This window comes from Suncus etruscus, chromosome 15 (assembly GCF_024139225.1).
Source record: "Suncus etruscus isolate mSunEtr1 chromosome 15, mSunEtr1.pri.cur, whole genome shotgun sequence".
Lineage (NCBI taxonomy): Eukaryota > Metazoa > Chordata > Mammalia > Eulipotyphla > Soricidae > Suncus > Suncus etruscus.
In genome coordinates, this window is record NC_064862.1 from 20692414 (window position 1) to 20719355 (window position 26942).

General features: G+C 47.9%; 2 protein-coding genes and 1 long non-coding RNA gene across 3 annotated transcripts in view; all 3 read left to right on the top strand.

Annotated features, from left to right (window-relative positions):
* Positions 1-6313, top strand: part of ALDH2 (aldehyde dehydrogenase 2 family member) — a 35967-nt gene extending 29654 nt beyond the window's left edge. The window contains exons 11-13 of the mRNA XM_049789345.1: positions 52-209; positions 1420-1534; positions 5895-6313. Of these exons, the coding sequence (XP_049645302.1) occupies positions 52-209; positions 1420-1534; positions 5895-5927 (306 nt within the window). The 3' untranslated portion in view covers positions 5928-6313. The remainder of the gene's footprint in view (positions 1-51; positions 210-1419; positions 1535-5894) is intronic.
* A 3468-nt stretch (positions 6314-9781) lies between these two features.
* LOC126031118 (uncharacterized) lies at positions 9782-10584 on the top strand. The gene is made up of 2 exons (XR_007503237.1): positions 9782-9926; positions 10133-10584. It is a non-coding gene; the product is annotated as an uncharacterized LOC126031118 (long non-coding RNA).
* Positions 10585-19708: 9124 nt separating this feature from the next.
* Positions 19709-26942, top strand: part of MAPKAPK5 (MAPK activated protein kinase 5) — a 38296-nt gene continuing 31062 nt past the window's right edge. The window contains exons 1-2 of the mRNA XM_049787769.1: positions 19709-19742; positions 24713-25389. Of these exons, the coding sequence (XP_049643726.1) occupies positions 19709-19742; positions 24713-25389 (711 nt within the window). The remainder of the gene's footprint in view (positions 19743-24712; positions 25390-26942) is intronic.

Sequence of the window (26942 nt, forward strand, 5' to 3'; positions counted from 1 at the left end):
GTCCTATCAATCTGGCCCCTGTGGTCTTCATTTGGCTCTCTCTCACCCCAGATCTTTGGGCCAGTGATGCAGATTCTGAAGTTCAAGACCATTGAGGAAGTGGTGGGGAGAGCCAATGATTCCACGTACGGGCTGGCTGCAGCTGTCTTCACCAAGGACTTGGATAAGGCCAATTATCTGTCCCAGGCCCTCCAGGCCGGCACTGTGTGGTGAGTTTCCTGGTTGTCCCTCACAACACAGGAAGGGATCCCCAAAGCCAGGGTTTTCTAAGATTCTATGTACATATCTGGGAACGCCTCAAGCACCGTCATATGTCTACTTACTCTGTCTTCACAATAACCATTAGCCGGTAGGATGGACCGCGGTTCGATCCCTGGCGTCCCATATGATTCCCCAAGCCAGGAGCAATTTCTGAGCTCATAGCCAGGAGTAAGCAAGCCTGAGCATCACCAGGTGTGCCCCCCCAAATAAAAACAAAACAAACCAAAACAAAATAACCATTAGCTGGGATGCTACTGAGAGAGAATAGGGATGAAAAATAAGGTTTAGGGGCCAGAGCAGTAGGATAGCAGGTAGGTTGCTTGCCTTGTATGAGGCCGACCAGGTTTGATCCCCAGTATCTCATATGATCCCCCTGAGCACTGCCAGAAGTAATTCCTGAGTGCAGAGCCAGGAATATCCCCTGCGCATTACCAGGGATCGATCCAGAACAACAAACAAGTAATCCTGAATGTGTGGCAAATCCTCACCATAGCTAATAGGTAGGAAACAGCCTAAATATTCTTCAGAAAGTGAATGGTGAGGTTTGGGGGTAACTGAGAGGACTAGAATATGTGTTTTCCCTTAACACCAAGCAGGGCATAGCCCCAAAATAAATCGGAATAGATAGCTTTTTTTGGGGGGGATGTGGTACCCACACCCTATAGTGCTTGGAGAACCACGCAGTGCCAAGGATCAAACCTGGGACTCGTACATGCAAAACATGTACTCAGACCCTAGTCATTCTTTTCTTTATCAACTGTAAAAAACTATAGCACCTATTAGTAAGAATTCCCCACTAATATGAAATATCCTCTTGTTGGGACCTTTATCCTCACCTCCACCCCACGAGAATCAAACCCAGGGCCTCCCACATGTAAAGCAAGGTGCATGCCCTCTGAGCTAGGCCCTGCCCTGAGTCCTATCGACAACATCCTTCTGTCCCCGTGTGGCCTGACATGGCCTCCCTCAGTGAGGAGGGCCAGACCAAGACTTCATTTCCTGTTGCTTCCTTCCCTTTCCTGGTGGAAGATTATTGCAAAGGATTGACCCCTCTATTTTCCCTTTAGTACACAGGGAGGACAGGCTAAGCTAGGAGGCCTGAGGGCCATGTCAAAGACCTCTTGGAGTTGCTTCTAAAATCTTGGTTTCTAAATACAGGGTCAACTGCTATGATGTATTTGGAGCTCAGTCTCCCTTTGGGGGCTATAAGATGTCTGGTAACGGCCGGGAGCTGGGCGAGTACGGGCTTCAGGCATACACGGAAGTGAAGACTGTGAGTATGACCTCTCCTGGCATCCACCAGTGTCAATTCTCACCAATGGCTTTCTACCACTCCCATCTCTGCTGTCTCCTGAGAAATAACTGGGGGCTTGATCACCTCCTGGTCTCACACATGCTCCATTAAGCCTGAGAGAGGAAATGAGCAGCCAGGAAAGACTTGAAAGAAGAGTAAAATGCTATGCTAGGAAACTGTGTAGATCAAGGAGCCAACCTAGGGGTGCTGCATACAAAGTATGTGCTTTGTTTGGCCCTTTATTGCCTTTAAAATATTTGCAGTTGGAGGAGGGAGCAGAGCTGTAGCACAGCGATAATAGGGCATTTTTTTTTTATTTTATTTTTTGGTTTTTGGGCCACACCCGGCGGTGCTCAGGGGTTACTCCTGGCTGTCTGCTCAGAAATAGCTCCTGGCAGGCACGGGGGACCGTATGGGACACCGGGATTCGAACCAACCACCTTTGGTCCTGGGTCGGCTGCTTGCAAGGCAAACGCCGCTGTGCTAACCGGGCCCTAAGGCATTTTTCTTGCATGCAGGTTCCAACCTATGTGGTCCCCAAGCCTGCCAGGAGTAACTCCTGAGCACTTCTGAGTGTGGCCCAAACTCCCCCCAAAAATAAATAAAAAATAAAATATTTGTAGTTTCAGTTATAGGAGGAAACCTGGAACAACTGGTCAGAGACAAGAAGACTAAATCAGGCCTGGGGGAAGTAGCTCAGTGGTTGAGTTTGTGTCTAGAGGGAATAAAAGGAAGTCTTTTGGGGCCGGTGAGGTGGCGTTAGAGGTAAGGTGTCTGCCTTGCAAGCGCTAGCCAAGGAAGGACCTCGGTTCGATCCCCCGGCGTCCCATATGGTCCCCCAAACCGGGGGCAATTTCTGAGCCCTTAGCCAGGAGTAACCCCTGAGCCTCAAACGGGTGTGGCCGAAAAACCAAAAAATAAAATAAAAGTCTTTTTTTTCTTTTTTTGGGGGGGAGGGGGCCCCGAATTGGCAGTGCTCAGGGCTTATTTCTGGCTTTGTGCTCAGAAATCATTCCTGGCAGAGTGGGGGAACCATACGGAGTGATGGAGATTGAACAAAGGTTGGTTGGCTGCATGTGAGGCAAGAGCCCTGCCTGCTATACCATCTCTCCAGCTCTGAAAGCTTCCAAGTGTTGAATAACCATCAAGCCGTTTTTGTATACAACGTGCATGGAAAGCACAAATCATTTAAAGTAAAAAAAAAAAAAAAGAAGCAGGATACAAAATAATACATTCAGTATAACTCTGATTTTTTTTTAAACTACCTTCATGTTTCACTCTATAAGATGCACCTGATCGTAAAACAAACATCAGTTTTAGATGAGGAAAACAAGAAAAAATAATATTCTAAAGCAAATGGTGCAATTCGAGACACTGGCAGCTGGCAACTGGGAACAACTCTGCAGTCAAGAATCACTCCAGGGCCCGGAGAGATAGCACAGCGGCGTTTGCCTTGCAAGCAGCCGATCCAGGACCAAAGGTGGTTGGTTCGAATCCCGGTGTCCCATATGGTCCCCCATGCCTGCCAGGAGCTATTTCTGAGCAGATGGCCAGGAGTAACCCCTGAGCACCGCCGGGTGTGGCCCAAAAACCAAAAAAAAAAAAAAAAAAAAAAAAAAGAATCACTCCATGGGGCCGGAGAGAGAGCACAGTGGTAGGGCGTTTGCCTTGCATGCAGCCGACCTAGGATGGATGGTGGTTCGAATCCCGGCATCCCCCGTGCCTGCCAGGGGCGATTTCTGAGCATAGAGCCAGGAGTAACCCCTGAGTGCTGCTGGGTGTGACCCAAAAACCAAAAAAAAAAGGAATCACTCTTGGCTGTGTTCAGGGGATCACATGGAATGCTGGGAACAAACCAGAGTTATCTTCATGCAGGCAAGTGTCCTCGACACTATGCTATCGCTCCTGCCCCGGACCACATCTGACACTGATTGGTTCCTTCAGTCATCACCAGGGACTGCCTCTAAGCACTATGCTGGGGGATCCCAGGCACTTCCAGTCTGGGGGTCCCTCCACAAGAAAAATACTCAGGGGAACAGGGACATGGGACAGGCACAGTCACTACCAAGAAGACTCTGATCTCCTGCAGCCCACAAAGTAAAATAAATATGTTTATTTGGTTTTTGTTCTTCGGGAACTTAAGAGTCCAGACGAGGGGCTAGATCCAGCAGCTGACATGCTGAACCATTGGCTGGGCACTAAAAGGAGTTGGAGATGAGATCTACTCCCCAGCATGGTGGGAGTGAGGGTTGGGTTGCTGCGAGAAGCAAGAAATCTAGTGCAGTATGCAGGCTCAGTATCCAGGCCTCAGTTCCTCAGCTGCTAGGGAGCAAGAGAGAAGGAAGAGGCAAGGCCAGGATACAGGTGTGAGGGGCCAGGAGCAACTTCAAATCAACACCTGCCAGGGGATGATAGCCAGGAAACTAACCAAAAAGATATTGTGAAACCTGAGTGATAGCACAGCAGTAGAGCTTTTGCCTTGCAGGCTGCCAGCCCGGGATGGACCCGGGTTTGATCCCTGACATCCCATATGGTCATCTGAGCCCTCCAGGGGATTTCTGAGCGCAGAGCCAGGAGGAACCCCTGAGTGCTGCTGGGTGTGGCCCAAAACCAAAATAAAAAAGAGAGAGAAGGTTTTCCAGACAAGAGGTTAGGCTACTTGCCTTGCATGTTGCCAACTGCATTCAAGCCCCAGTACCCCATATAATCCCTAAAGCATGGCCAAGAATGATCTCAGAGCACAAAATCAAGAATAAGTTCTAAGTGCTGCCAGGTGTGGCTTCAATACAAAACAGAACAGGCTGGAGAGATAGCACAACAGTAGGGCAAATGCCTTGCATGCAGCCGATCCAGGACAGGACAGATGATGGTTCAAATCTGTGCCTGCTAGGAGCAATTTCTGAGCACAGAGCCAGGAGTAATCCCTGAGCGCCGCCGGGTGTGAGCCAAAAAAAAAAAAAAAAAAAAAAAAAGAAGCTGGTGGAGCCGAGCAATAGCACAGCAGGTAGGACGTTTGCTTTGCATGTGGCTGATCCAGGTTCAATCCCTGGCATCCCATATCGTCCCCCAAGCCTGCCAGGAGTAATTTCTTTTTTTTTTTTTTTTTTTTTTGGTTTTTGGGCCACACCCGGTGACGCTCAGGGGTTACTCCTGGCTATGCGCTCAGAAGTCGCTCCTGGCTTGGGGGACCATATGGGACGCCGGGGGATCGAACCGCGGTCCGTCTCCTAGGCTAGCGCAGGTAAGGCAGGCACCTTACCTCCAGCGCCACCGCCCGGCCCCAGGAGTAATTTCTTGAGCACAGAGCCAGGAGTAACCCTGAGGGCTGCCAGGTATGGCCTCCCCCTTCCCCCAAAAAAGCTGGAGAGATAGTACAGTGGGTAGGGTACTTTCCTTGCATTCTGCCAACCTGAGTTCCATATCTGGCACTCCATATGGTCCCCCAAGCCTACCAGGAGTGATTCCTAAGCACAAAGCCAACAGTAAGCCTTGAGCACGGTGGGTGTGGCAGTCAGGAAAGCATTTCTATTCTTACTTGGGTTTTTTTTTTTTTTGGGGGGGGAGTGTTGTTTGTTTGTTTTGGGACCACAACATCTTTGGGCTAAAACCTATGTTCGTTTTAGTCAGGTGCATCATATAGAGTGAAAAATACAGTAATTAAAAAAAAATCAGAGTTGGGGCCGGGCGGTGGCGCTAGATGTAAGGTGCCTGCCTTGCCTGCGCTAGCCTAGGACGGACCGAGGTTCCATCCCCCGTCGTCCCATATGGTCCCCCAAGCCAGGAGCGACTTCTGAGCGCGTAGCCAGGAGTAACCCCTGAGTGTCACCGGGTGTGGCCCAAAAACCAAAAAAAAAAAAAAATCAGAGTTGGGGCCCGGAGTGGCCCAGGGCATAAGGCTTGAACCTTGAGCACGCTAGCCTAGGATGGACCAAGGTTTGATCCTTCGACGTCCCATATGGTACCCCAAGCCAGGAGCAATTTCTGAGCCGGAAGCCAGGAGTAATCCCTGAGCGTCACCAGGTGTGGCCAAAAAACAAACAAACAAACAAACAAACAAAAAATCAGAGTTATACTGAATATAATATTTTGGGGATTTTTTTGGGGGGGTCACACCCAGCAGTGCTCAGGGGTTACTCCTGGCTCTGTGCTCAGGAATATCTCCTGGCAGGATCGGGAGACCATATGAGATGCCGGGGATTGAACCTGGGTCCATCCCAAGTCAGCTGCGTGCAAGGCAAACTCGTTACCACTGTTTATCACTCCAGCCCCTTTATTCTTAATTGTGTCATGCCCAGCTGAGACCTAGGTACTTACCAGCTTCTCTACATCTCTCTTACAGGTCACAGTCAAGGTTCCTCAGAAGAACTCGTAAAGAATGATGCAGGCTCCCAAACTCAGCCGTTGAGAGTTCTAGGGGATCAGCAGCCAAACCAGGAAAATTTGCCCTTACACACAGAGTCTTAAGAAAAAAATCTTCCACAAATACCCTTGGATCAAGGATGTCCCATAATCTGAATGAAGAAATAGGCAGGTTTTGTTGTGTGGGTGGGGGCAGGGAAAAACCTTGTGGACCTTGTGACAATAAAACTAGTAGCTCTGAGGGTTCAAGTATGGGTGATATGATAGGAAATGTCTCTGGAGACTGGAGGAAAGGCCATTGTTAGCCACTGCACTTACCCTGAGACGCCAAGCTTGCTAGCTCCTTGCTTTTGTATTGTGTCCTGAAATGCAATAAAAACACTGCTGTTTGTCCCACCACCACCACCCTTTTTCTGGTCTCTTTCTTCAACTCAATACACTACCACTGCTGCCAGAGGCAGTACCAAAACCACCAAAAGCCACCCTCTTCTTGCTGGTGGGGAAAAAATAGAGAATGTTTCTTGTGGTTTATGAATACATATCTGCTTGTCTACTGTTGGAAAACAGTGTTTCAGGCAAGAGGTTGTCACCTTTTGCCCTTGGCAAAATCGGTAGGTAAACCAGGCTTAAATGCTGCAGGTTGGATCTTAGCATGCTGAGAGCCATACTGTCAGCATCTCCGGTCCCCTTTCTATCAGAAGATTTCATTAGTATCAAAATAACAGTCACTTAGGGCTCAGAATGGTTCTTTTGTTTTTGTTTTGGGTCCACATTCAGTGGCCCTCAGGGATTACTCCTAGCTCTAAGCTCAGAAATTACTTCTGGCAGGCTCGGGTACCATATGGTGAAGCAGAAACCTTATGCCCCAAATCCAGGAGATTCGAGAACATGGGTCTGGAAGCAAATGCTGACATAGGAAATAATCCACACATGATTAAGGGGATAAAACAGGTTTGGGAACTTCCACACTTTTGCAAGACTTCCTAAGCTCCTAAGAAGCAGATAGCTCAGCTGTGGAAAAATTTCCCTGAGACCCTGGGTCTTTACTGGCAAAACAAGACCACACCCTGGATGGAGAACCTGGAGGGTAAGAGACCAATACAAAGGATGTTTCAATCCAAGGGTGCTGCCAGAGATTGCACCAGCAAAGAGTTATACTGAATAGGGCAAAGATTAGTTATACCAACAATATGGGATGCCAGGGATCAAAACCAGTTGGTCACGTGCAAGGCAAATACCCTACTCTGGTCCCATCAAAATGATTCTTGAGTGTTTGCCTTGCACACAGCCAATCCAGGACAGACTGTGGTTCAAATCCCAGCATCTCATATGGTTCCCTGTGCCTGCCAGGAATGATTTCTGAGCACAGCTAGGAGTAGTAGTAACCCCTAAGTGCTGCCAGGTGTGACCCAAAAATATAAAGGAAAGAATGGAGGCATGAGATCCAAGCTATAGTAAAGCTGGTAAGATGATTGCCTTGTAGTGGCCGACAATGGCTTAATGCCCGGCATCCCATATGGTCCCCCAAGCCCGCCAGGAATGATTCCTGAGTGCAGAGCCAGGAGTAACCCTTGAGCACGCTAGGTTTTACCAATAAGCAAACAAACAAACAAAAAAAATGGGACAAAAGAGTAGAATTACTAAAGAAATTTGCAATCAGGTATGAGACCCTCATTCTTTAAGGATTTGAGGACAAGTTTGATCCTTTGGTATAACTTTTGCCGAGAATGTTGGGGTGTGGTGAAATGCAATTGATTGGCCCTAGATCTTCGACAAGGCTAAGATCTTGATAGTTTATCCCTTAAAGACTCCTTTAGATTACTCAGACATACATCACATTTGTGTTTCAGATATACTAACAGACATAAATGTTTTAGATTTAAAAAAATAAATTGTGAGACTGTGGAAATGACTTGGCCAGAGTGCAAGGTTGGCCAGCAGGAAGATGGAGTTCACACCTGAGCACCATAGGGAGAAATTGGTCCTTCAGTAATTCTGGGTGTGGTCCCCACATGACATCTTTCACACAATTAAAAAAAATGTCAATGGGGCCAGAGAGATAGCACAGAGGTAGGGTGTTTGCCTTACACACAGAAGGACAGTGGTTCGAATCCCGGCATCCCATATGGTCCCCCGTGCCTGCCAGGGGTGATTTCTGAGCGTAGAGCCAGGAGGAACCCCTGAACGCTGCCGGGTGTGACCCAAAAACAAAACCAAAAACAAAAAAAAAAGTCGGGCCCGGAGAGATAGCACAGCGGCATTTCCCTTGCAAGCAGCCAATCCAGGACCAAAGGTGGTTGGTTCGAATCCTGGTGTCCCATATGGTCCCCTGTACCTGCCAGGAGCTATTTCTGAGCAGACAGCCAGGAGTAACCCCTGAGCACCGCTGGGTGTGACCCAAAAACCAAAAAAAAAAAAAGTCAAAAACTTAATTAGCATTTTATTGACAGCAATTTGAGGCATAATAAGAAAGATGATTGCTACTAAATGTTACTACATTTAGTAACAAAATACAAGGTAACCTAAACCCTTTTTTTAATTTTTTTTTTTTTTTGGTTTTTTTTTTTTTTTTTTTTTGGTTTTTGGGCCACACCCGGCGGTGCTCAGGGGTTACTCCTGGCTGTCTGCTCAGAAATAGCTCCTGGCAGGCACGGGGGACCATATGGGACACCGGGATTCGAACCAACCACCTTTGGTCCTAGATCGGCTGCTTGCTAGGCAAACACCGCTGTGCTATCTCTCCGGGCCCTTTTTTTTTTTTTTTAATTTTGTTTTGTTTTTATTCACACCCAACAGTGCTCAAGTGTTCAAGACAGGCTCAGGGGACTGTATAGGATGCTGGGGATCTAACCCAGGTTGGCTGTGTACGAGACAAACGCCCTCTCCATGTGCTTTCACTCAGCTTCTGGTAACCTAAACCTTTAGAGGAAATATATGCACAAGTTGGGGAAGGGAAAAAAAAATTGTATGCTGAGGGGCTATACCTCGGTTGTAGAGTTCTTTCCTTGCATGTGTGAAACCCTGGGTTTGACATATTATTTTTCTTACTTAACCATGCATATTCTATGTATACATTGCAGTCACACGTGTAAACCTCTCTACAGCTGTTTTTGTGTTCCTACCTGAAAGAAGTGTGTCTCGAGGAGACAGGGATTTGGAGGCCAGAGGGACAAGCCAAGTACCATGAAATGGACGCATTAGTTTTTTCTTGGGGCCACACCTGGTAGTGCTCAGGGCTTACTCCTGGCTCTTCGATTAGTGGTCAACCCTTTCAGGGCTACAGGGCTCAAGAGACCTATGTAGTGCTGGGGAATCGAACCTGGGTTGCTGGACCCACTACACTTTAACCGCAATTTCCCTTGGTACCAAAATCAACACTGTGCTGATGTGTGAACTTGGGGGTACCAGCCAAGCCTTGAACCCATCCCACTCTCTTCCCCCAGACCTTCCCTGGCTGCCCCCTGCATACTTGGGCATCTAGAGGACCAGGTCAAGCATGTCCTGCCTTCCCAGCACTGCAGGCAGAGGGCATGAAGGTGTCCTGAGTAGAGATGACAGCAGGGCAGCACTGGGGCTCCTCCATATGCCAGTCACTTGCTGGAATCGTTCTCAGTGCTAGGGACTAAAAAAGAGAAGACACAGGCCCCCCACTAAGGCCACCAGTGGAGAAAGCTCCTTTCAAGGAGCAGTGCCAGCCTCTGGGTGCAGTGCCAAGGGACACAATATGAGAAGCACTCAGTGTATTTTACTGATTTTCAGGCTATTCATCGGATATTCAATTCCTGAAGATTTGAACTAGGGTTATCGTTCTAAAAACCCTATCATATAGGGTCAGAAAGATAAGACAATGGGGAGGGCACTTGCCTTACAACTGGCCCACCCAAATTTGACCCACAGAACCACATTTGATTCCCCTGCACCTGCCAGGAGTGATTCATGAGCACAGAGCCAGGAGTGAGCCCTGAGCATGGCTGGGTGTGGCCCCCAAATCAAAAATAAAATCCTATGACATGTGATGTATACAAATTATTATCTGTTTATGGGGCCGTAGAGATAGCATGGAGGTAGGGCGTTTGCCTTGCGTGCAGAAGGACTGTGGTTTGAATCCCAGCATCCCATATGGTCCCCCGAGCCTGCCAGGAGTGATTTCTGAGAGTAGAATCAGGAGTAACTCCTGAGTGCTGCCGGGTGTGACCCAAAAACAAAACAAAAGAAAAGAAAAAAGAAAAAATTTATTATGTGTTTAATATTTGCCCTAAGCAATAATAAATACATTTCAAAGGCTACCTTTCAAAAGTTAAAAACATGACTCATGACAGCCTGAAGAGATAGCCCAGGGGTTAAAGGTGCTTACTTGTGTTGTATGTGGCCAACCTAGGTTTGATCCCCAGCACTCCACTTGGCTCCCTGACCACTGCCAGGAGTGAGCCCTAATAAACACAGACAGGTGTGGCCCCAAAACAAAACAAACCAGCCAAACTGAGGATGTCCTGAAAAACAGGACACAGGAACCATGACTTTGATGTCACTGAAGAGGCTCATTTGCTGCTCCACTGGATATGAGCCTGCAGATGACATGTCATTTTGAGGGTGCGCCCAGGTTAGGGATAGCAAGTTCAAACTCCAAAGTCTTGACAGTTGCTATTAGGCATTGGCATGTCAAAGGTCAAGATCATACTAGAACAGCCCTTGCAGATGATCTTGGGGCTTTATCATATCCTGCTTTGGTTTTGGTTTCTCTTTTCCATTGCTTGTGTGTATATGTCCTTTCCTGTTTCCACTCTGGAGGAGCCTGTGTTATCTCTCAAACATACACTTCTCCTTTACTCTCCCCTCCATCTTTCTTTCTTTTTTTTTTTTTTTTTTTTTTTTTTGTGGTTTTTGGGTCACACCCGGCAGTGCTCAGGGGTTACTCCTGGCTCCATGCTCAGAAATTGCTCCTGGCAGGCACGGGGGACCATATGGGACGCTGGGATTCGAACCGATGACCTCTTGCATGAAAGGCAAACGCCTTACCTCCATGCTATCTCTCCAGCCCCTCCCCTCCATCTTTCTAAACAAGTTTCAATTAAAAAAAAATCACCTTGCTTAGGGGCCAGAATGATAGCACAGCAGTTAGGGCATTTGCCTTGTATGCAGCTGACCCCAGTTGGATCTGTGGCAGCTCTTATGGTCCTCTGAGCCTGCCAGAAGTAATTTCTCTTCTCTTCTTGTCTTTTCTTTTTTTTCTTTCTTTTCTTCTTTTTCTCTTCCTTTCTTTATCTCCTTCCTTCCTTTTCCTTTCTTTTTCTCTTTCCCTTCCTTTCTTCTTTCATTTCTTTCCCTTTATTCCTTCTTTCCTTTTCTCTTTTCTCTGTCTTTTCTTGCTTGCTTTCCCTCCCTCTCCTCTCCTCTCCTTTCCTCTCCTCTCCTTTCTTTCTTGGCTCTGCACTCAGAAATCACTTCTGACAAGCTCAGAGGACCATATGGGATACCAGATTCACTGGCTGCATGCAAGGAATATGCCCTACCTGCTGTGCTATTGCTCCAGCCCCTGCCAGGACTAATTTTTGAGTGCAGAGCCAGAAGTATCCCCTGAGTACTGCCAGGTGTTGCCCAAAAATCAAAGCAAAAAAACGACTTTGCTTCACACACACACACCCACACACACACACACACACACACACACACACACACACACACACACACACAATTGGACTCCTGCCCATAGTGTAGTGACCTGCTTTATAGAATGAGAGGACCCCTTCAACCCTGCTTTGTATAATGATCTTGGCCATCTTTAGGTTTGGAATAATTTATGATACCACAGTTAAGAAAAATCATGTCATTACACTGCCTAAAATTATTCCAGTTTACCCCTCTGAGGCTTACTGGGGAAAACAGGGTTATTGGGTTTATTGATTCCAAGAGTCCTTCTGCTAAGGTGGAATCAGTTTATAACCCGTGGTGCCCTCTGGAAAGCCTGTGATGCCACCCAGGCTTTTTTGGTCTGCAGTTTGAGTTAAGCATCTCTTGGCAACAAGGTTCAACAAGTCATCCTGATGATTTCTCCTGATTTATTTTCAGTTTTGATATTCCCATTCATCATTACTTTCATTTAAATGTCTTTTAACTTGGCAATTCTGAAGATCTCATTCACCTCTTTTCATCTTGGTGAGAATTGAGTGGCCCATATCTGCCCATCAGTCAGCTGCCATGCCAGGTAACGAACTGCTTCCTCCAAGAGCGAGCTGGTTCCTGTCCAGCCCCAAGGCCTACAGTCTAGCCAGGAAGATGAGGAAACAAGCCATGGCAGTAAGGCTGGAGCAATAGCACAGCAGGTAGGGTGTTTGCTTTGCGTGTGGCCCATCTGGGTTCAATCCCTGGCATCCCATAAGGTCCCCCAACTGTGATTTCAGAGCTCAGATCCAGGAGTAACTCCTGAATATGCCAGTTATGGCCCTAAAACAAAAAAACAAAAACAAAATAAAAACCAAGGAGAGGGTCAGGTTAAAATGATTAAACAGCCTGGTTTTGGGGTTTATTATGCTGTAGGACCAAAAATACCATCCTTCATACTCTAAACTAGTATTTCCCAAAGCTGGTAGATCAGGGCCAGTGCAACACAGCAGGTAGAGCACTTGTCTTGCACTTGAATCCCTAATGCAGAATAACATTCCTTGGATGGGCTGGATGGAAGTGGATGGAGATGGAGGGTGAGAGGCCTTTCTCCTCCAGCCCAGGCCATCTGTGTGCAGCCTCCTTCAGCCGGCAGGTCTGAGGGTTCAGGATAGGGAGAAAACACATGCAGTCAGGTTCCAGGAGATATCAGCTTTATTCAAGGCTCTAGCCAACAGGTGTGGCTTCTCTCATAACCTTTTATGTTGGATATCATCAGCCCTGCATCCAGCCTCTTTCAGCCATCTCTCCTGCTGCTTCTCCCTTGCTGCATCTCTCTCAATCCCCCAATCCATCCCCTTCCTGCCCCTCAAGTATTCCTATTGATACCTCCCACAGACTCCTCCCAGAAATGGGCAGGTCTTAACAGCAGGTAAGGTCACACAGAAAGAATGGGGGATGGGCTAACACCCTAATATTTCATATGGTCCCCTGAGCACTGACAGGAGTAATTTCTGGTTGAGAGCCAGAAGTATTAGGGTCTGGGAAAAATCCCCATCCTCAGGGCACCCCGAGAGTGCCAAGGAATGACTTAGAGACCATGCAAGAGCACAGATGAGATTTTATTCTGGATCCGGGTCAGTGCCCTGGGATAAATCCCAAAGCAAAGACCTCAAGCTTTGTCTGAGCAAGGTTTATATAGATCATTTCTTTTTTTTTTGGGGGGGGGTTTGTTTGTTTGTTTTGGTTTTTGGGCCACACCCAGCAGTGCTCAGGGGTTACTCCTGGCTGTCTGCTCAGAAATGGCTCCTAGGGGCCGGAGAGATAGCATGGAGGTAAGGCGTTTGCCTCTCATGCAGGAGGTCATCGGTTCGAATCCCGGCATCCCATATATGGTCCTCCCGTGCCTGCCAGGAGCAATTTCTGAGCCTGGAGCCAGGAATAACCCCTGAGCACTGCCGGGTGTGACCCAAAAACCACAAAAAAAAAAAAAAAAAAAAAAGAAATGGCTCCTGGCAGGCACGGGGGACCATATGGGACACCAGGATTCGAACCAACCATCTTAGGTCCTGGATCGGCTGCTTGCAAAGGCAAACGCCACTGTGCTATCTCTTTGACCCCTATAGATCATTTCTTAAGGAACAGTGTCATCATTTCTTACAGGCACAATTTGTGCATTTTTACATCATAACTTAGCCAGAAGAAATAAATATCTTCAATGAACAAAGAGGTCATTAAAACTTATCAACCCCAGTGTTACATATTGTAGATGTCAGCTTATCACAGTGGGCCAGGATGGGAACAACCTGGCCTTGTTAGTTACAGAGAAGAAAGGGGATCATTAAAACTTAAGGTTCAGGGCCCGGAGAGATAGCACAGCGGCGTTTGCCTTGCAAGCAGCTGATCCAGGACCAAAGGTGGTTGGTTCGAATCCCGGTGTCCCATATGCTCCTCCGTGCCTGCCAGGAGCTATTTCTGAGCAGACAGCCAGGAGTAACCCCTGAGCATTGCCGGGTGTGACCCAAAAACCAAAAAACAAACAAACAAACAAAAAAAAAACCTTAAGGTTCAAATGTAGCTAATTGTTAGATTCCTTTGCACAGAGTGGCACATATGTCAGCCTCAGAAGCATGGGAGTTGGGCTTTCTGGCACCGAGAACCCCCTCTAGTTGGTACTGCTGAAATCACTCTAGGCTTATAATTATTAGCAATAATATAAGAATACTTAACGGTTAACTTAACTTATTGATATACATATATCCTATAAAACTTAAAACTCACTTAAAGTGGCAGCTATAACATAATAATAAGTATAAACGGGCCTTGATCCCACATGCCTAAGTCTTTATCTCCCAGGCTTGCTGTCCTTGGGAGCTGTGAGAGCAGAACTTGCTTATCGTAACTCGAGCTAACTGTCTGAGGCCTTTTTCTAACTGTCTGAGGCCTCTTTGTCTCTGCGGCTCCCTGCTCTTTTGGCAGGGGTTTCTGTTTGCAGGCTAGAATTCTAAAATGGGGCAGTTTTTGAAAAAGAGAAGTTTAAAATATATATAAGACCTAAAAACATTTAAGAAATTTTCCTCATCAGAAGTAACCCCTGAGCATGGGTATGTCTCCCTCACCCAACATAAAGCTGGTGGTACTGACCACTGTTCCACCCTGCTTATTTTTTTCTGGCCCCTAAGAGTATCTGACAAGCACTGTATTAAAAGTTGGGAAGATGATATAAGAACCAAGATCCTCTGGGTTCAAGATAATGGCCCTCGACTAAGATGAGCCCAAACCCTAGTAAAAGTAGTTTTTCTTGAGACAGGTTAAAAGTTTAGTACTTTTCCACTCTTAGCTAAAACAGAGGGAGTTAACTCAGAAATAAAGCCACAGAAGGAATGCAAGGATGTCAAGATCCTCCCTATTCTGTTAAGATCCAGGGACTAGGTGGGTCCGGAATGTTCCACCTGACAAGGCCCCGTAACAGCCAAAGTTGAGTCAGATGAGTCAGAGATAAGTTGAAACATCAATGCTAAGAAATAATATGCTTTGTGCGCAAAATGATATAAGCCAATCATGTATGTGATGAAAGAGATAGGCCAATCATGTATGCTATAAACGTTAAACTATTTGTATAAACCAATGAAATACTTATATTGTTAATGCTGTGGTGTCTATATAAACTGGCTAAGATTTGCTTCGGGGTTCTTGTCAAGACTCTCTTGGTTGGATGAGACTTGGACCTCGGCTAGCCAAATAAACTCCCTTTTGCATCTTGCATTATCAGAGGTCGTCTTTGACTCTCAGTGCCATCTAGGCTGTCAACTCAAACCCTAACAATGACTCAAAGGGCTGAAGCAAAGGCTCCGTATGGGGTTCCATCCCCAGCACTGCATAATTCCCTGAACACCTCTGATTATGAACTCCCCCAATAAACTATCTATAGTTAAAAGAAAGCTAAAAGCTTCTTTCTCAGCAGCTGGCAGTCCTTGACTGTGAAAGCGACTGAAGTCGCTAAGAATTTGGTTTATCCAGTTTCATCGTTTGTGGGCTATGCATGTCATAATCCAAACTCCGGGGAAAATGCATCTGGAACAGGGTCATTGTGGGATATAAACCAGACCAAACTGCCAGCAAAGAGAGAGGTTTGGGAGTTTTCAACCTCATGGTTCTTCTGGTGGCCCAAACCAACAACCTTTTTTTGTTTGTTTTGGTTTGTTTTGGTTTTGGTTTTTGGACCATACCTGGCATCGCTCAAGGGTTTACTCCTGGCTCTATGCTCAGAAATCACTCCTGGCAGGCTCTGGGGACCATATGGGATGCCGGGATTCCAATCATCATCCTTCTGAATGCAAGGTAAATAAATACCCTATCTCCATGCTATCTCTCTGGCCCCAACAACCTTTTGTTTTGTTTTGTTTTGGGCAGCACCCGGTGGTACTCAGGTGTTACTCCTTGCTATGCACTCAGAAATTATTCCTGGTTTCGGAGACTACATGGGATGCAGAGGGATTGAACCAAGGTCCATCCTGGGTCAGCCCTGTGCAAGGCAAGTGCCTTACCACAGCGCCATCACTTGGGCCCTCAAACCTTTATTGAGTTTCTCAATCACAACTGGGCTTGTCTTGTTAGACTGCAGACAAAAGACTAATCTTGAGCTATTTCCCAAGAGGTATTCCTTTCACATGTAAAAAGTAAAGATAAAAGGATAAAAGATAAGAGAAGGGCAAGAATCCTGCGTGAGGCTGCGTTGTAGGTGGAATCCCCCAGGCATTGCTCCTACCCCCCTTGTTTGCATGCAAAGCATGTGGGGGCTGGGATAACCTAAGTGGGGGGGGGGTCTAAACTTGCCCTATCTCAGGTGGGGCCCCTGAAATGTTTTTGCACTTCGTTGTACTGAAACAAGTTTCTAAGTTGCAAGTAAAATGTATCAAACTTAAAAAAAAAAAAATAGAGAGAAGGGCAAGAAGCCTGGGAGGGCCTTTTTTTTTGGATAAAACAAATTGTAATCCCAACAGCTGTTAGTTCATCCCAGGATGGTCACATTTCTGCCACCACATCAACATTCTGATTGCAGGGGTGAAGAGCAGGAATGAGACTGCTCCCCACTAAGACAAGTGTCTGGACACTTGATTTCTTTCCCTTTTTTTTGGGGGGGGGGTTGGGTCACACCTGGCATCACTCAGGAGTTACTCCTGGCTCTACGCTCAGAAATCGCTTCTGACAGGCTCAGGGGACCATATGGCATGTCGGGATTCGAACCACTGACCTTCTGCATGCAAGGCAAACGCCTCACATTGTAAGGTAAAAGAATTTCTCTGCAGCTTCTCTGAGGACTCGCCCTTGACCAAAAAATACATTTTAACTGTTGAGCTTCATGAGGACCCCACCCCTTCCTTAAACCCAAAAATTTGCCCTTGACATTTTGACTGTTGCAAACCTTATGACTTGTGGTTATCTAAATCTTGCAAAAACGTAACTGAGCAAATGTCAAATGAACCACCCTACTGTAAAAGCTATATAAAGGCTGGTTCCGGGCTCTCTGGTCCTCTGGGGGAGCCCCTGCATGCTTGTAAATAAATAAAACCCCTAGTTTTTGCATGGTCTCTGCCTCTTGGAGTCATTAGAGGGGTGGGTGCGTGTGGAGTTCCCGACCTTATCAACATTCATGCTATTTCTCTGGCCCCTAGACTTATTTCAAACATTGTTTAGAGGCATGGTCCCATTTAGTTCAAAGGATAAGCAGTTGGTCTTCAGGCTGTGCTCAAGGGCCTGGTTAAGGTGGACCTTCTTTTCTCAGAAAAAGGGAGCTTGAAGCACCAACTTGATGGTCTTTGAGATGATGCTTTGTGATATTCTACTTGCCTTGTTAAAATATTTTTTCTGGGTTTTGGTCCACACCCAATAGCGTTCAGGGGTTACTTTTGGCTCTGTGCTCAAAAATCACTCCAGGCAGGCTCTGGGAACCTTATGAGATGCTGGGAATCAAAACCAGGTTGACTACATACATGCATGACCCTCCCTGCTGTGCTATTGCTTTGTGTAAAAAGCTTGGTACCCAAAGGTTGGTACTGCCAAATCAGGGACTTTATTCGGATTTGGTTCATTTATTTATATTTAGGTTTTGGGTCATACCTTGTGGTGCTCAGGGATGACTCCTGGCACTCAGGGAATACTCTACACTCAAGAATCACGACTGGTGGTGCTCAGGGGACCATATGCGATGTCGGGGAGTAAAGCCAGGTTACAAGAGTGCAAAGCAAGTGCCTTACCCACTGTGCTTTCTCTCCAGTTTCTCTGATCATGTTTTAATTCAAAAATTCAGGGCCCAGAGAGATAGCATGGAGGTAGGACATTTGCCTTACATACAAATGGATGGTGGTTCAAATTCCGGCATCCGATATGGTCCCCCGAGCCTGCCAGGAACGATTTCTGAGTGTAGAGCCAGGAGGAACCCGAGTGCTGCTGGGTGTGACCCAAAAACCAAAAAAAAAAAAAAGTTCACTGTTTCTCTCTCGATTCCAGTCTTACATCTTGGCTTCATTTTCAGACTATCTCCATTTTGGTTCTAGCATGTCTGGATTCTTAGAAGAGATAAGTGACCTGACAACTCCAGTCCTTGGCACTGATGAAGGGATTGGTGTTGAAATATTATCTCTGAAACCCAATAATGAATACCCTTGTAATTTCACGCTGACTAATTAAATAAAAGAAGAACAATCCCTTGGGGCTGAAGCGATAGTACAGGATGAGCATGCTCCCTTGCCGTGCATGCAGCCAACCTGGGTTCGGTCCATATGGTCCCTCGTGTGATCCCTGAGCATAGAGCCAGGAGTAAGCCCTGAGTACCATTGTGTGTAGCCCAAAACCAAAAATAAAATAAAATAAAATAAAAAATTAAACAAACAAAAAAGTCTGGAGAGAGATCAGAGGGGGTGCTGATCCCACTCAATCCTCTGTACCACATGGTCCGTTAGCCTGTGCCACTTGGGACCCCAAAACCCAAGCACCTCCCCATCCTCAGGTCTACCATTTATGACTGCTAGGAGGGGCTCCTGGGTACTGTTTGGGAAGAACCTTGCCCACCAAAACCCAAAAATCAAAACAACTCACACAGAGTACCAAGTTCAAGTACCCTGGTGAGGAGAAAGTCCCTTCTGGCTAGTTTGGCCATGACCTTGAGGTTCCTGGTGACAGTTCCAGTGGATTCGACTTGCTTTCCATCCCATCTACCAACAGGTGTGCTGAGTCATTGGGGCTAGAGTCCAGTCCATCCACCCTCGGAGGAAGCTAACAGTGCCAGCTCAAGTCCACTTGGATTATGATTGTGGAAGAGGCAGGTCCCCCAGGACAATTAGGGTTCCCAGACCAGACAGTTCTGCAGGGATTAAGGTACTTGCTTTACATGTTGCTATTCAAGCCCTTGTACTGTGTAGGGTCCTCCAAGCACCACTGGGAGTAACTTCCAAGCGCAGAGTCAGAAATAAGCCCTAAGCACAGCCAGGTGTGGCCCGAAAACAAACAAAATAAATTAAAGTTCTTGCCTGAGTTGAGGACATAGAGGAAATGGAAAAGTTCCCTAGTGTGTTATTACTGACATTTTAATACTCCAAAACCACTTCAGGCGGGGGAGTTGGAAAAAAAATATTGAGAAATGTCAATTTTCTGGTTCATAGATCCACACGTCACTAACAAAGAGAAGCTGGTATGTAGACAACGAATAACAAAGGCAGTATAAGGTAGAGGAAATGATTACAATGTTGATTACAACATCCTAGACACTTATTAATCTTAATTAGGTAAAGCGGGAACCATTTAGAATCTCAATTAGCTGGCTGGAGCAATAACAAAGTTCTCAGGTTATGGACAACCTAATCTCTCTGGGTACATGGATGTGGGTCAGTCACAGGGGTATTGAATGTAGAATTGCTGTTTTGGGCCTTTAGCTTTGCCAAGAGTCCGAGGGAAAGTGCTCTGCTTTTTTTTTTTTTATGCTGAATAAAAAACAAAAGAAACTTTATGCCCTTTGCCCAACAGGCTTAGGGGTGGTGGTGGTGCATTTTCTAAGTGTAGGTGCCATCTCGTGGTCATTAACTAGATCTGCAGCGTGACCCTCTCCAGGAGCTAAGACGTCAAATTCTCCCTGCCCTGCGATCTTTCAAAAAAGTAAGGTGAATAAACAAAGAACAAAAAAACAAACAAGCATCCAGTATGGCCAATATCTGTGCAGTCAGACCCAACCTTGGTGAGTCCCATCCTCTGGCCACACCCAGCAGCTCTTGAGGGCTCAGCTTGGCTCTGTGCTCAGGGGTCACTCCTGAGTCACTTGGGGACTGACCCGGGTCAGCTATGACTGAGCAAGACAAGCACCTTAATCCCAGTAATATTTCTCCAGTCCTTAATCCTCTTTTTTTTTTGTTTGTTTATTATTTTTGGACCACACCCGGTGACACTCAGGGGTTACTCCTGGCTATGTGCTTAGAAATTGCTCCTGGCTTGGGGGACCATATGGGATGCCAGGGGATCGAACCTCGATCCGTCCTAGATTAGTGCATGAAAGGCAAATGCCCTACCGCCTGCACCATCACTCCAGTTCCTAATTCTCCTTTTTATTAAATTTTTTTTGTTTTTTTGTTTTTGGGTCACACCCGGCGGTGCTCAGGGGTTACTCCTGGCTGTCTGCTCAGAAATAGCTCCTGGCAGGCACGGGGGAGAGGTGGGGGCGGGGGGGCGGGGGACCATATGGGACACCGGGATTCGAACCAACCACCTTTGGTCCTGGATCAGCTGCTTGCAAGGCAAACGCCTCTGTGCTATCTCTCCGGACCCATTTTTTTGGAGGGAACCATATTGAGCGGTGCTCAGTACTCTTGGTTCTGTGTTAAGGGATCCCTCCTAGGTAGTTCTGGGACCATATGGGGTCCTGGAATTTATTTATTTACTTATTTATTTTTGGTTTTGGGTCCACACCTTGTGGCATTCAGGGGTTACTCCTAGATCTGAGCTCAGAAATTGTTCCTGGCAGCCTTGGGAGACCATATGGGATGCCAGGAATTGAACCTGGGTCAGTCCTGTGTTGGCCATGTGCAAGACAAACGCCCTGCTGCTGTGCTATCGCTCTGGCTCCTGGGTCCTGAGATTTAAGTTAGGTAAGCTGTATGCAAGGCATGCACTTTACCTATCTATCCAGTCCCAGTACTTAAAATTTTTAACTTATAATTTTTTTGTTTTGTTTTGTTTTTTGGGTCACACCCAGCAGCACTCAGGGGTTCCTCCTGGCTCCATGCTCAGAAATCGCCCCTGGCAGGCATGGGGGACCATATGGGATGCCTGGATTCCAACCACCATCCTTCTGCATGAAATGCCTTACCTCCATGCTATCTCTCCGGACCCTGGCCTGATGATCTGATAGCACGTCTTCTCATCTAACATAAAACTTTACTGTGTCATAAGTCTGGGGATGTTCAAATGTAGATTTGGATTCTGGAGGTCTGAGCTGGAAGTCCAGATAATTTGTTTTATTTATTGTTTCTTTTTGTGTTATGGGCCACACTGGCAGTGCTCAGGGATTACTCCTGGCTCTGTGCTCAAGGGACCATACGGGATGCCAGAAATTGAATCCAGGTTGCCCGGTGCATTGGCCTGCCTTACCATCTCTACAGCCCCTGAAATGCCTCCTTTTAAACACGTGCTCAGCTGATAGACTGACCCAGGCATGGCCTTTCACCAGTACATTTCTGGAGCTCTCTTAGTTACCTTCTTCAACCAACTCTGCTTGACAATTTTGCCCCAACACCAGAAGTTCTTAAGGCTACTCCTGGGGCTAGAGTGATAGCACAGTGATAGGGCATTTGCCTTGTATGCAGCAGACCTGGAATGAACCTGGTTTTGATCTCCGACATCCCATATGGTCTCCATAGCCTGCTAGTAGTGATTTCTGAACACAGAGCCAGGAGTGACCCGAGTGCTGCCTGGTGTGACCCAAAAACCAAAACAAACAAACAAAAAAAGACTATTCCTGTTTAAAGTGTTTGGGGGACCAGGCAGCATAGGAACCAAACACTGGCCTCCCCCATACATAGAGCACATGTTTCCCTTTAGAGCATTTCCGAAGACCTGAATGAGTGAACAGTTAAGTCTGGCAAATGTAAAGACTCAACATTCCCCAATTTCCTAATTTTAGTATAATATAATGTTATTTGAAAAACAGAAATTGGGGCCGGAAAGATAGCATGGAGGTAAGGCATTTGCCTTGCATGCAGAAGGACGGTGGTTCGAATCCCGGCATCCCATATGGTCCCCTGAGTCTGCCGGGAGCCATTTCTGAGCATACAGCTGGGAGTAACCCCTGAGCGCTGCCGGGTGTGACCCAAAAACCAACCAACCAACCAAACAAAAAACAACAAATCATCAGGCCAATTGATTTGGGGGGGGGGGGGCACACCTGATGATGCTCAGGTGTTACTCCTGTCTATGTACTCAGAAATTGCTCCTGGCTTGGGGGACCATAAGGGATGCCCGGGGATTGAATCGCAGTCCGTCTTAGGTTAGCACATGCAACGCAGATGCCCTACCGCTTGCACCAGCGCTTTGGCCCCAGGCCAACTGATTTTATTTGTATCTAGTGGGTGGAATTCTTTGGAGGGCACAGCAATGCCCTCCCTTTGATCTGCTAGTGAGTTTATTGGAGGAAAATTGGAGAACAGGCATCTCCATTCGCTGCCACATGGCCAATAGAATGACCCAACCCATTGCTGGAGGAAGGAGGAATGATGTCAAAGCACCTTCTATTTCTAAAAGTTTTTTTTGGTTTTTTTTTTTTTTTTTTTTTTTTTTTTTGGTTTTTGGTTTTTGGGCCACACCCGGCGGTGCTCAGGGGTTACTCCTGGCTGTCTGCTCAGAAATAGCTCCTGGCAGGCACGAGGGACCATATGGGACACCGGGATTTGAACCAACCACCTTAGGTCCTGGATCGGCTGCTTGCAAGGCAAACGCCGCTGTGCTATCTCTCCAGGCCCTATTTCTAAAATTCTTAGGAGAACGCTGGTTCCTTCCTTTTTCCAGTTTTCTCCTGAAGTTCATAGGCAGAACTACTACAACAAAAAGACTCAAACATCTAAAAGTCAACATAATAGCAGCTCATTTATTATAAGTTTTCTGCATCTAACAAGTTCTAGATGACTTGTTACTCCAAAAGGCCAGTTTACTTCCACCCAGAAACCTTCCTTCTTGAAGCATTGCTTCTTCTAGGACCTGGTCATTAACTTCCAGTTGGAAGACCAGAACACAAGGGAAGATTTTCTGGGAAATTATAAACCTCTTCTCACTTTCCTCTGGAGAGAGCATGGGTGCATGGTGATCCTTAATCCAGGGGCTGACATTCTTTTAGGTGTACAGGCAACAAAGACAATAACCTTTTGGGGCAACTGAGCCATCATCATAATTTCTCATCATAGTTGACTTCTCTTTTTTTTTTTTTTTTTTGGTTTTTGGGCCACACCCTGTGACGCTCAGGGTTACTCCTGGCTATGCGCTCAGAAGTTGCTCCTGGCTTCTTGGGGGACCATATGGGACGCCGGGGGATCGAACCACGGTCCGTCCTAGGCTAGCGCAGGCAAGGCAGGCACCTTACCTCCAGCGCCACCGCCCGGCCCCAGTTGACTTCTCTTTTGGTCCTACTGCACAAGAACCTCAAATTATCCTTGCAAGGAAGAACTCTGGACTCCCCATCCTCACTGCATTCACTGCCACCTCCTGACCATTTCTTTTTTGGTGGCTTTTGGGCCACACCTGGCAATGCTCAGGGCCTTACTCTTGGGTCTGTGGTCAGGCATCACTCTTGGCGGTGCTGGGGAACCATATGGGATAGTGAAAGATCAAAGTCCAGTTGGCTGTGTGCAAGGTAAAACTCTACCCTGTTATCGCTCTGGCATCCTGCACTCTCTTTTGTAGAAATGCATACAAACTGCTTCTCCGTGTTTACTTCCTGCTTTCCTAAAAGTGAAGATCCTCGAAGAAGTACTGTCTTGTTTGTTTGGACTATTTCCCCAATGTCTATTAACACTGTCTATTAATGAGTGCTCAGTAAATAGTTGTGAAAATAAACAGCTTTGGACAAATAGTGAGGAGTCCTACCAACCTAGGCTCCAATTCTGCCTTGGCCACGGGTCAACTTTTCGCATGTGAGTTGGGCTCACAGAGCCTGTTTCCAACCGGTACGTGGGGGATGAGAATATACTTAATTAACCTCTGGTGCCATATGCTTATTTTGTACAAAGAAATATCTCTAGCATGAATACTGGTGTGTTAGTATTTCCTCCCTCTATCATTAGTCAACGCCTCCAGGTTTTTTCTTTTCTTTCTTCCTTCCTTCCTTCCTTCCTTCCTTCCTTCCTTCCTTCCTTCCTTCCTTCCTTCCTTCTTTCTTTCTTTTTTTTTTTTTTGTGATTTTTGGGTCACACCCGGCAGTGCTCAGGGGTTATTTCTGGCTCCAGGCTCAGAAATTGCTCCTGGCAGGCACAGGGGACCATATGGGGCGCCGGGATTCGAACCTATGACCTCCTGCATGAAAGGCAAACGCCTTACCTCCATGCTATCTCTCCGGCCCCCCAGGTTTTTTCTAAAGATGGGGTGTGTGGGGGGGGAGTGAGTCTTTCCGCAGCTTCAAAAAGAAAAAGAGCGTTGGCGCAAGCGGTAGGGCATTTGCCTTGCACGCACTAGCCTAGGATAGGCTGCAGTTCTATCCCCCGGCATCCCATATGGTCCCCTAAGCCAAGGGCGATTTCTGAGAGCATAGCCAGGAGTAACCCCTAAGCATAACCAGGAGTAACCCCTGAACATTACCAGGTGTGGTCCGAAAGGGAGGGAGGGAGGGACAGACAGAAGGAGAGAAGGAGGGAAGGAGGGAGCAAGGAAGGAGGGAGGGAAGGAAGGAGGGAGGGAGGGAGGGAGGAAGAGAAGGAAAGAAGGAAGGAAGGAAGGAAGGAAGGAAGGAAGGAAGGAAGGAAGGAAGGAAGGAAGGAAGGAAGGAAGGAAGGAAGGAAGGAAGGAAGGGAGGTGGTGCAAGCGGTGGGGCGTCAGTCTTGCACGCGTTAACCTAGGACGAACCGCGGTTCGATCCCCGGGCGTCCCATAGAGTCCCCTAAGCCAGAAAGGAAGAAAAGGGGGCGGCGCTCAACTAAGCCAGCCAGCCACTCACCCAACGCGCACGCGTAGTCCCGCCCACCACCGAAGACGTCATCACCGCCGCGCCCGCATCACGGAAGGCCCCGCTCCCGAGTGGGGGTCCTTTTCTGGTCTCGGCGCAGTCGAGGGCAGTCCTGGCGAACGCCTGTCCACGTAGCCTGTGGGTCGGGGACGGCTCGGAAATTCCAGCGGATCGCGGCGCGGGGCGCGTGGGGTCATGGGGACTCGGAAGCGGGCGACGATTAGGGCGGCTCGGGGCTTCGGAATCGCAAGGCGACAGGCGGTCGGTGGGGCTGCCCCGGCGCGGCTGCCCCGGCGATGTACGGCGCTGGAGGAGCGGCGGCGGCGGGAGAGGGAGCGAGAGCGGGAGTGGGAGTGGGAGCGAGCGACTCGGCCTCGACAAGGCTCCGGCTCCGGCTCTGGCGAGCCCAGGCTTTGGCGGCGGCGGCCCTGCGAGGCCCCGGCCCGGCGTCCCCGGCAGGGCCCCTCCGCGACTCGCCCTGCCCCGGGAAGCCGCTGCTCCGGCCGGGGATGAGGCCGGGCGGCCGCCGCCTCCTCCTCGCGGGGCCCCGCAGCCCGGCTCGGCCCTAGAGCCGCCCGCTCACGCCCAGCCCGCCGAGCCGCCCGCCCGCGCCGCCAGCCCCCCCGGGCACTCCTCGCGGCCGCGGCCGGCTCCGGGCGAGAGCGACATGGAGAAAGCCATCAGGGTAAGCAGGGGCAGGCCCCCCCCCCCGGCTCTCTCCGCCCGGTCGCTCCTGAGGTCTTGGGGCGCCCGGCCCCCTCCTGGCACGGCCAGAAAAAGCCAAGCGGGGCCGGAGAGATGCACGGAGGTAGGGCGATTGCCTTGCATGCAGAAGGACGGTGGTTCGAATCCTAGGGTCCCCCCTTTGAACCTGCCAGGAGCGACTCCTGAGTGTAGAGCCAGGAGGAACCCCCTGAGCGCCGCCAGGGGTGACCCAAAAACTAAAAAAGAAAAAAAGCAAAGCGGGGAGTGGCTTTGCATTGCACCCCGAGCAAATGGGAAGGGGCCTGGGATAGGCTCCATATGCTTCCGGCCAAGAAAACCCCACTTTCGGGGGCTGCCCCCAAGTGCTGCCCCAGTGTTGGCTTCTGGGAGATCTGTGGTGAGCACTTCTGGAGTTTGGATGTGAGGGTCACTGGCTACACACACACACACACACACACACACACACACACACACACACACACACACACACACACACACACACACGATGTGAGGGTCACTGGCTACACACACACACACACACTGGATGTGAGGGTCACTGACTACACACACACGTCACTGACTACACACACACACACACACGTCACGCCTGGGACCCCCAACCCTGGGAATCTGCAGTTCCTAATGGAGGTGGTGCTATGGGGCTCCTCTCCTCATCCCGCTAGGTCCCAGTCCCTGTCCCACTGGCCTCTCTCTGATCCTTGAGTGGATTTCAGGGAGCCTGTCCTTCCATGTTGCTCTCCTCTCAATTTTTTTGGATTCACAAAAGTTTCAAGGAAGTCCGTCGTGTGTTGTTCGGAATGGACACCCATAAGCATGTATGATGTACGTTTTCCCCCAAACCCACATCCCTCTTTTTTTTTTGCTTTTGCTTTTAAAAAACAGAAAAAGACATCAGGCCAGACGGTGAGGCACTTAAAGCAACAAGCGAACTAGCTGGCTGTCACTCCCGACATTCCATGTGGGGTTGGACATCCAAGCAGAAAGTTTGGTACTGCGCACACAGCTTTGAAAGACTTCACAGCTGGCAGAAAACACAGAGAAGGTCATTTTCTCAAATCCTTTGTGGCATCCTTTAGCAATTTGAGGTTGTAAAATAAATAAATCTGCACGTTGTGAAATCACCCCCCCACACACACACCTCATTTCCAACTTCAGGTGGACGGGTAGCCATGAAGGATGAATAAACCGAGACTGTCAGGAAAGAATCATGGAGTGAGTTTGCTTCTCACCTCGTGGTCCCTTTCTGCACCAAGCCAAACTGACCTTTCTTTAGTCTCCCAGTACAGATTCCACCAGGAGGGCCAAAGTTGTGTCATCCAGGTGGGCTTTTACATATCAAAGGGATAGGTTTAAAGGAAAGAGGAAGAGGGGGGAATGTTTTTTTGTTTGTTTGTTTGTTTTGGATTAATAGCTGGGTGTCATCTTGCACCCAGAAATAAAGGTTATTTCCTTTAAAGACAACTTCACTAATAAACAGTAACTAAAAATTTCAGTCTCTGGGGCTGGAGAGGT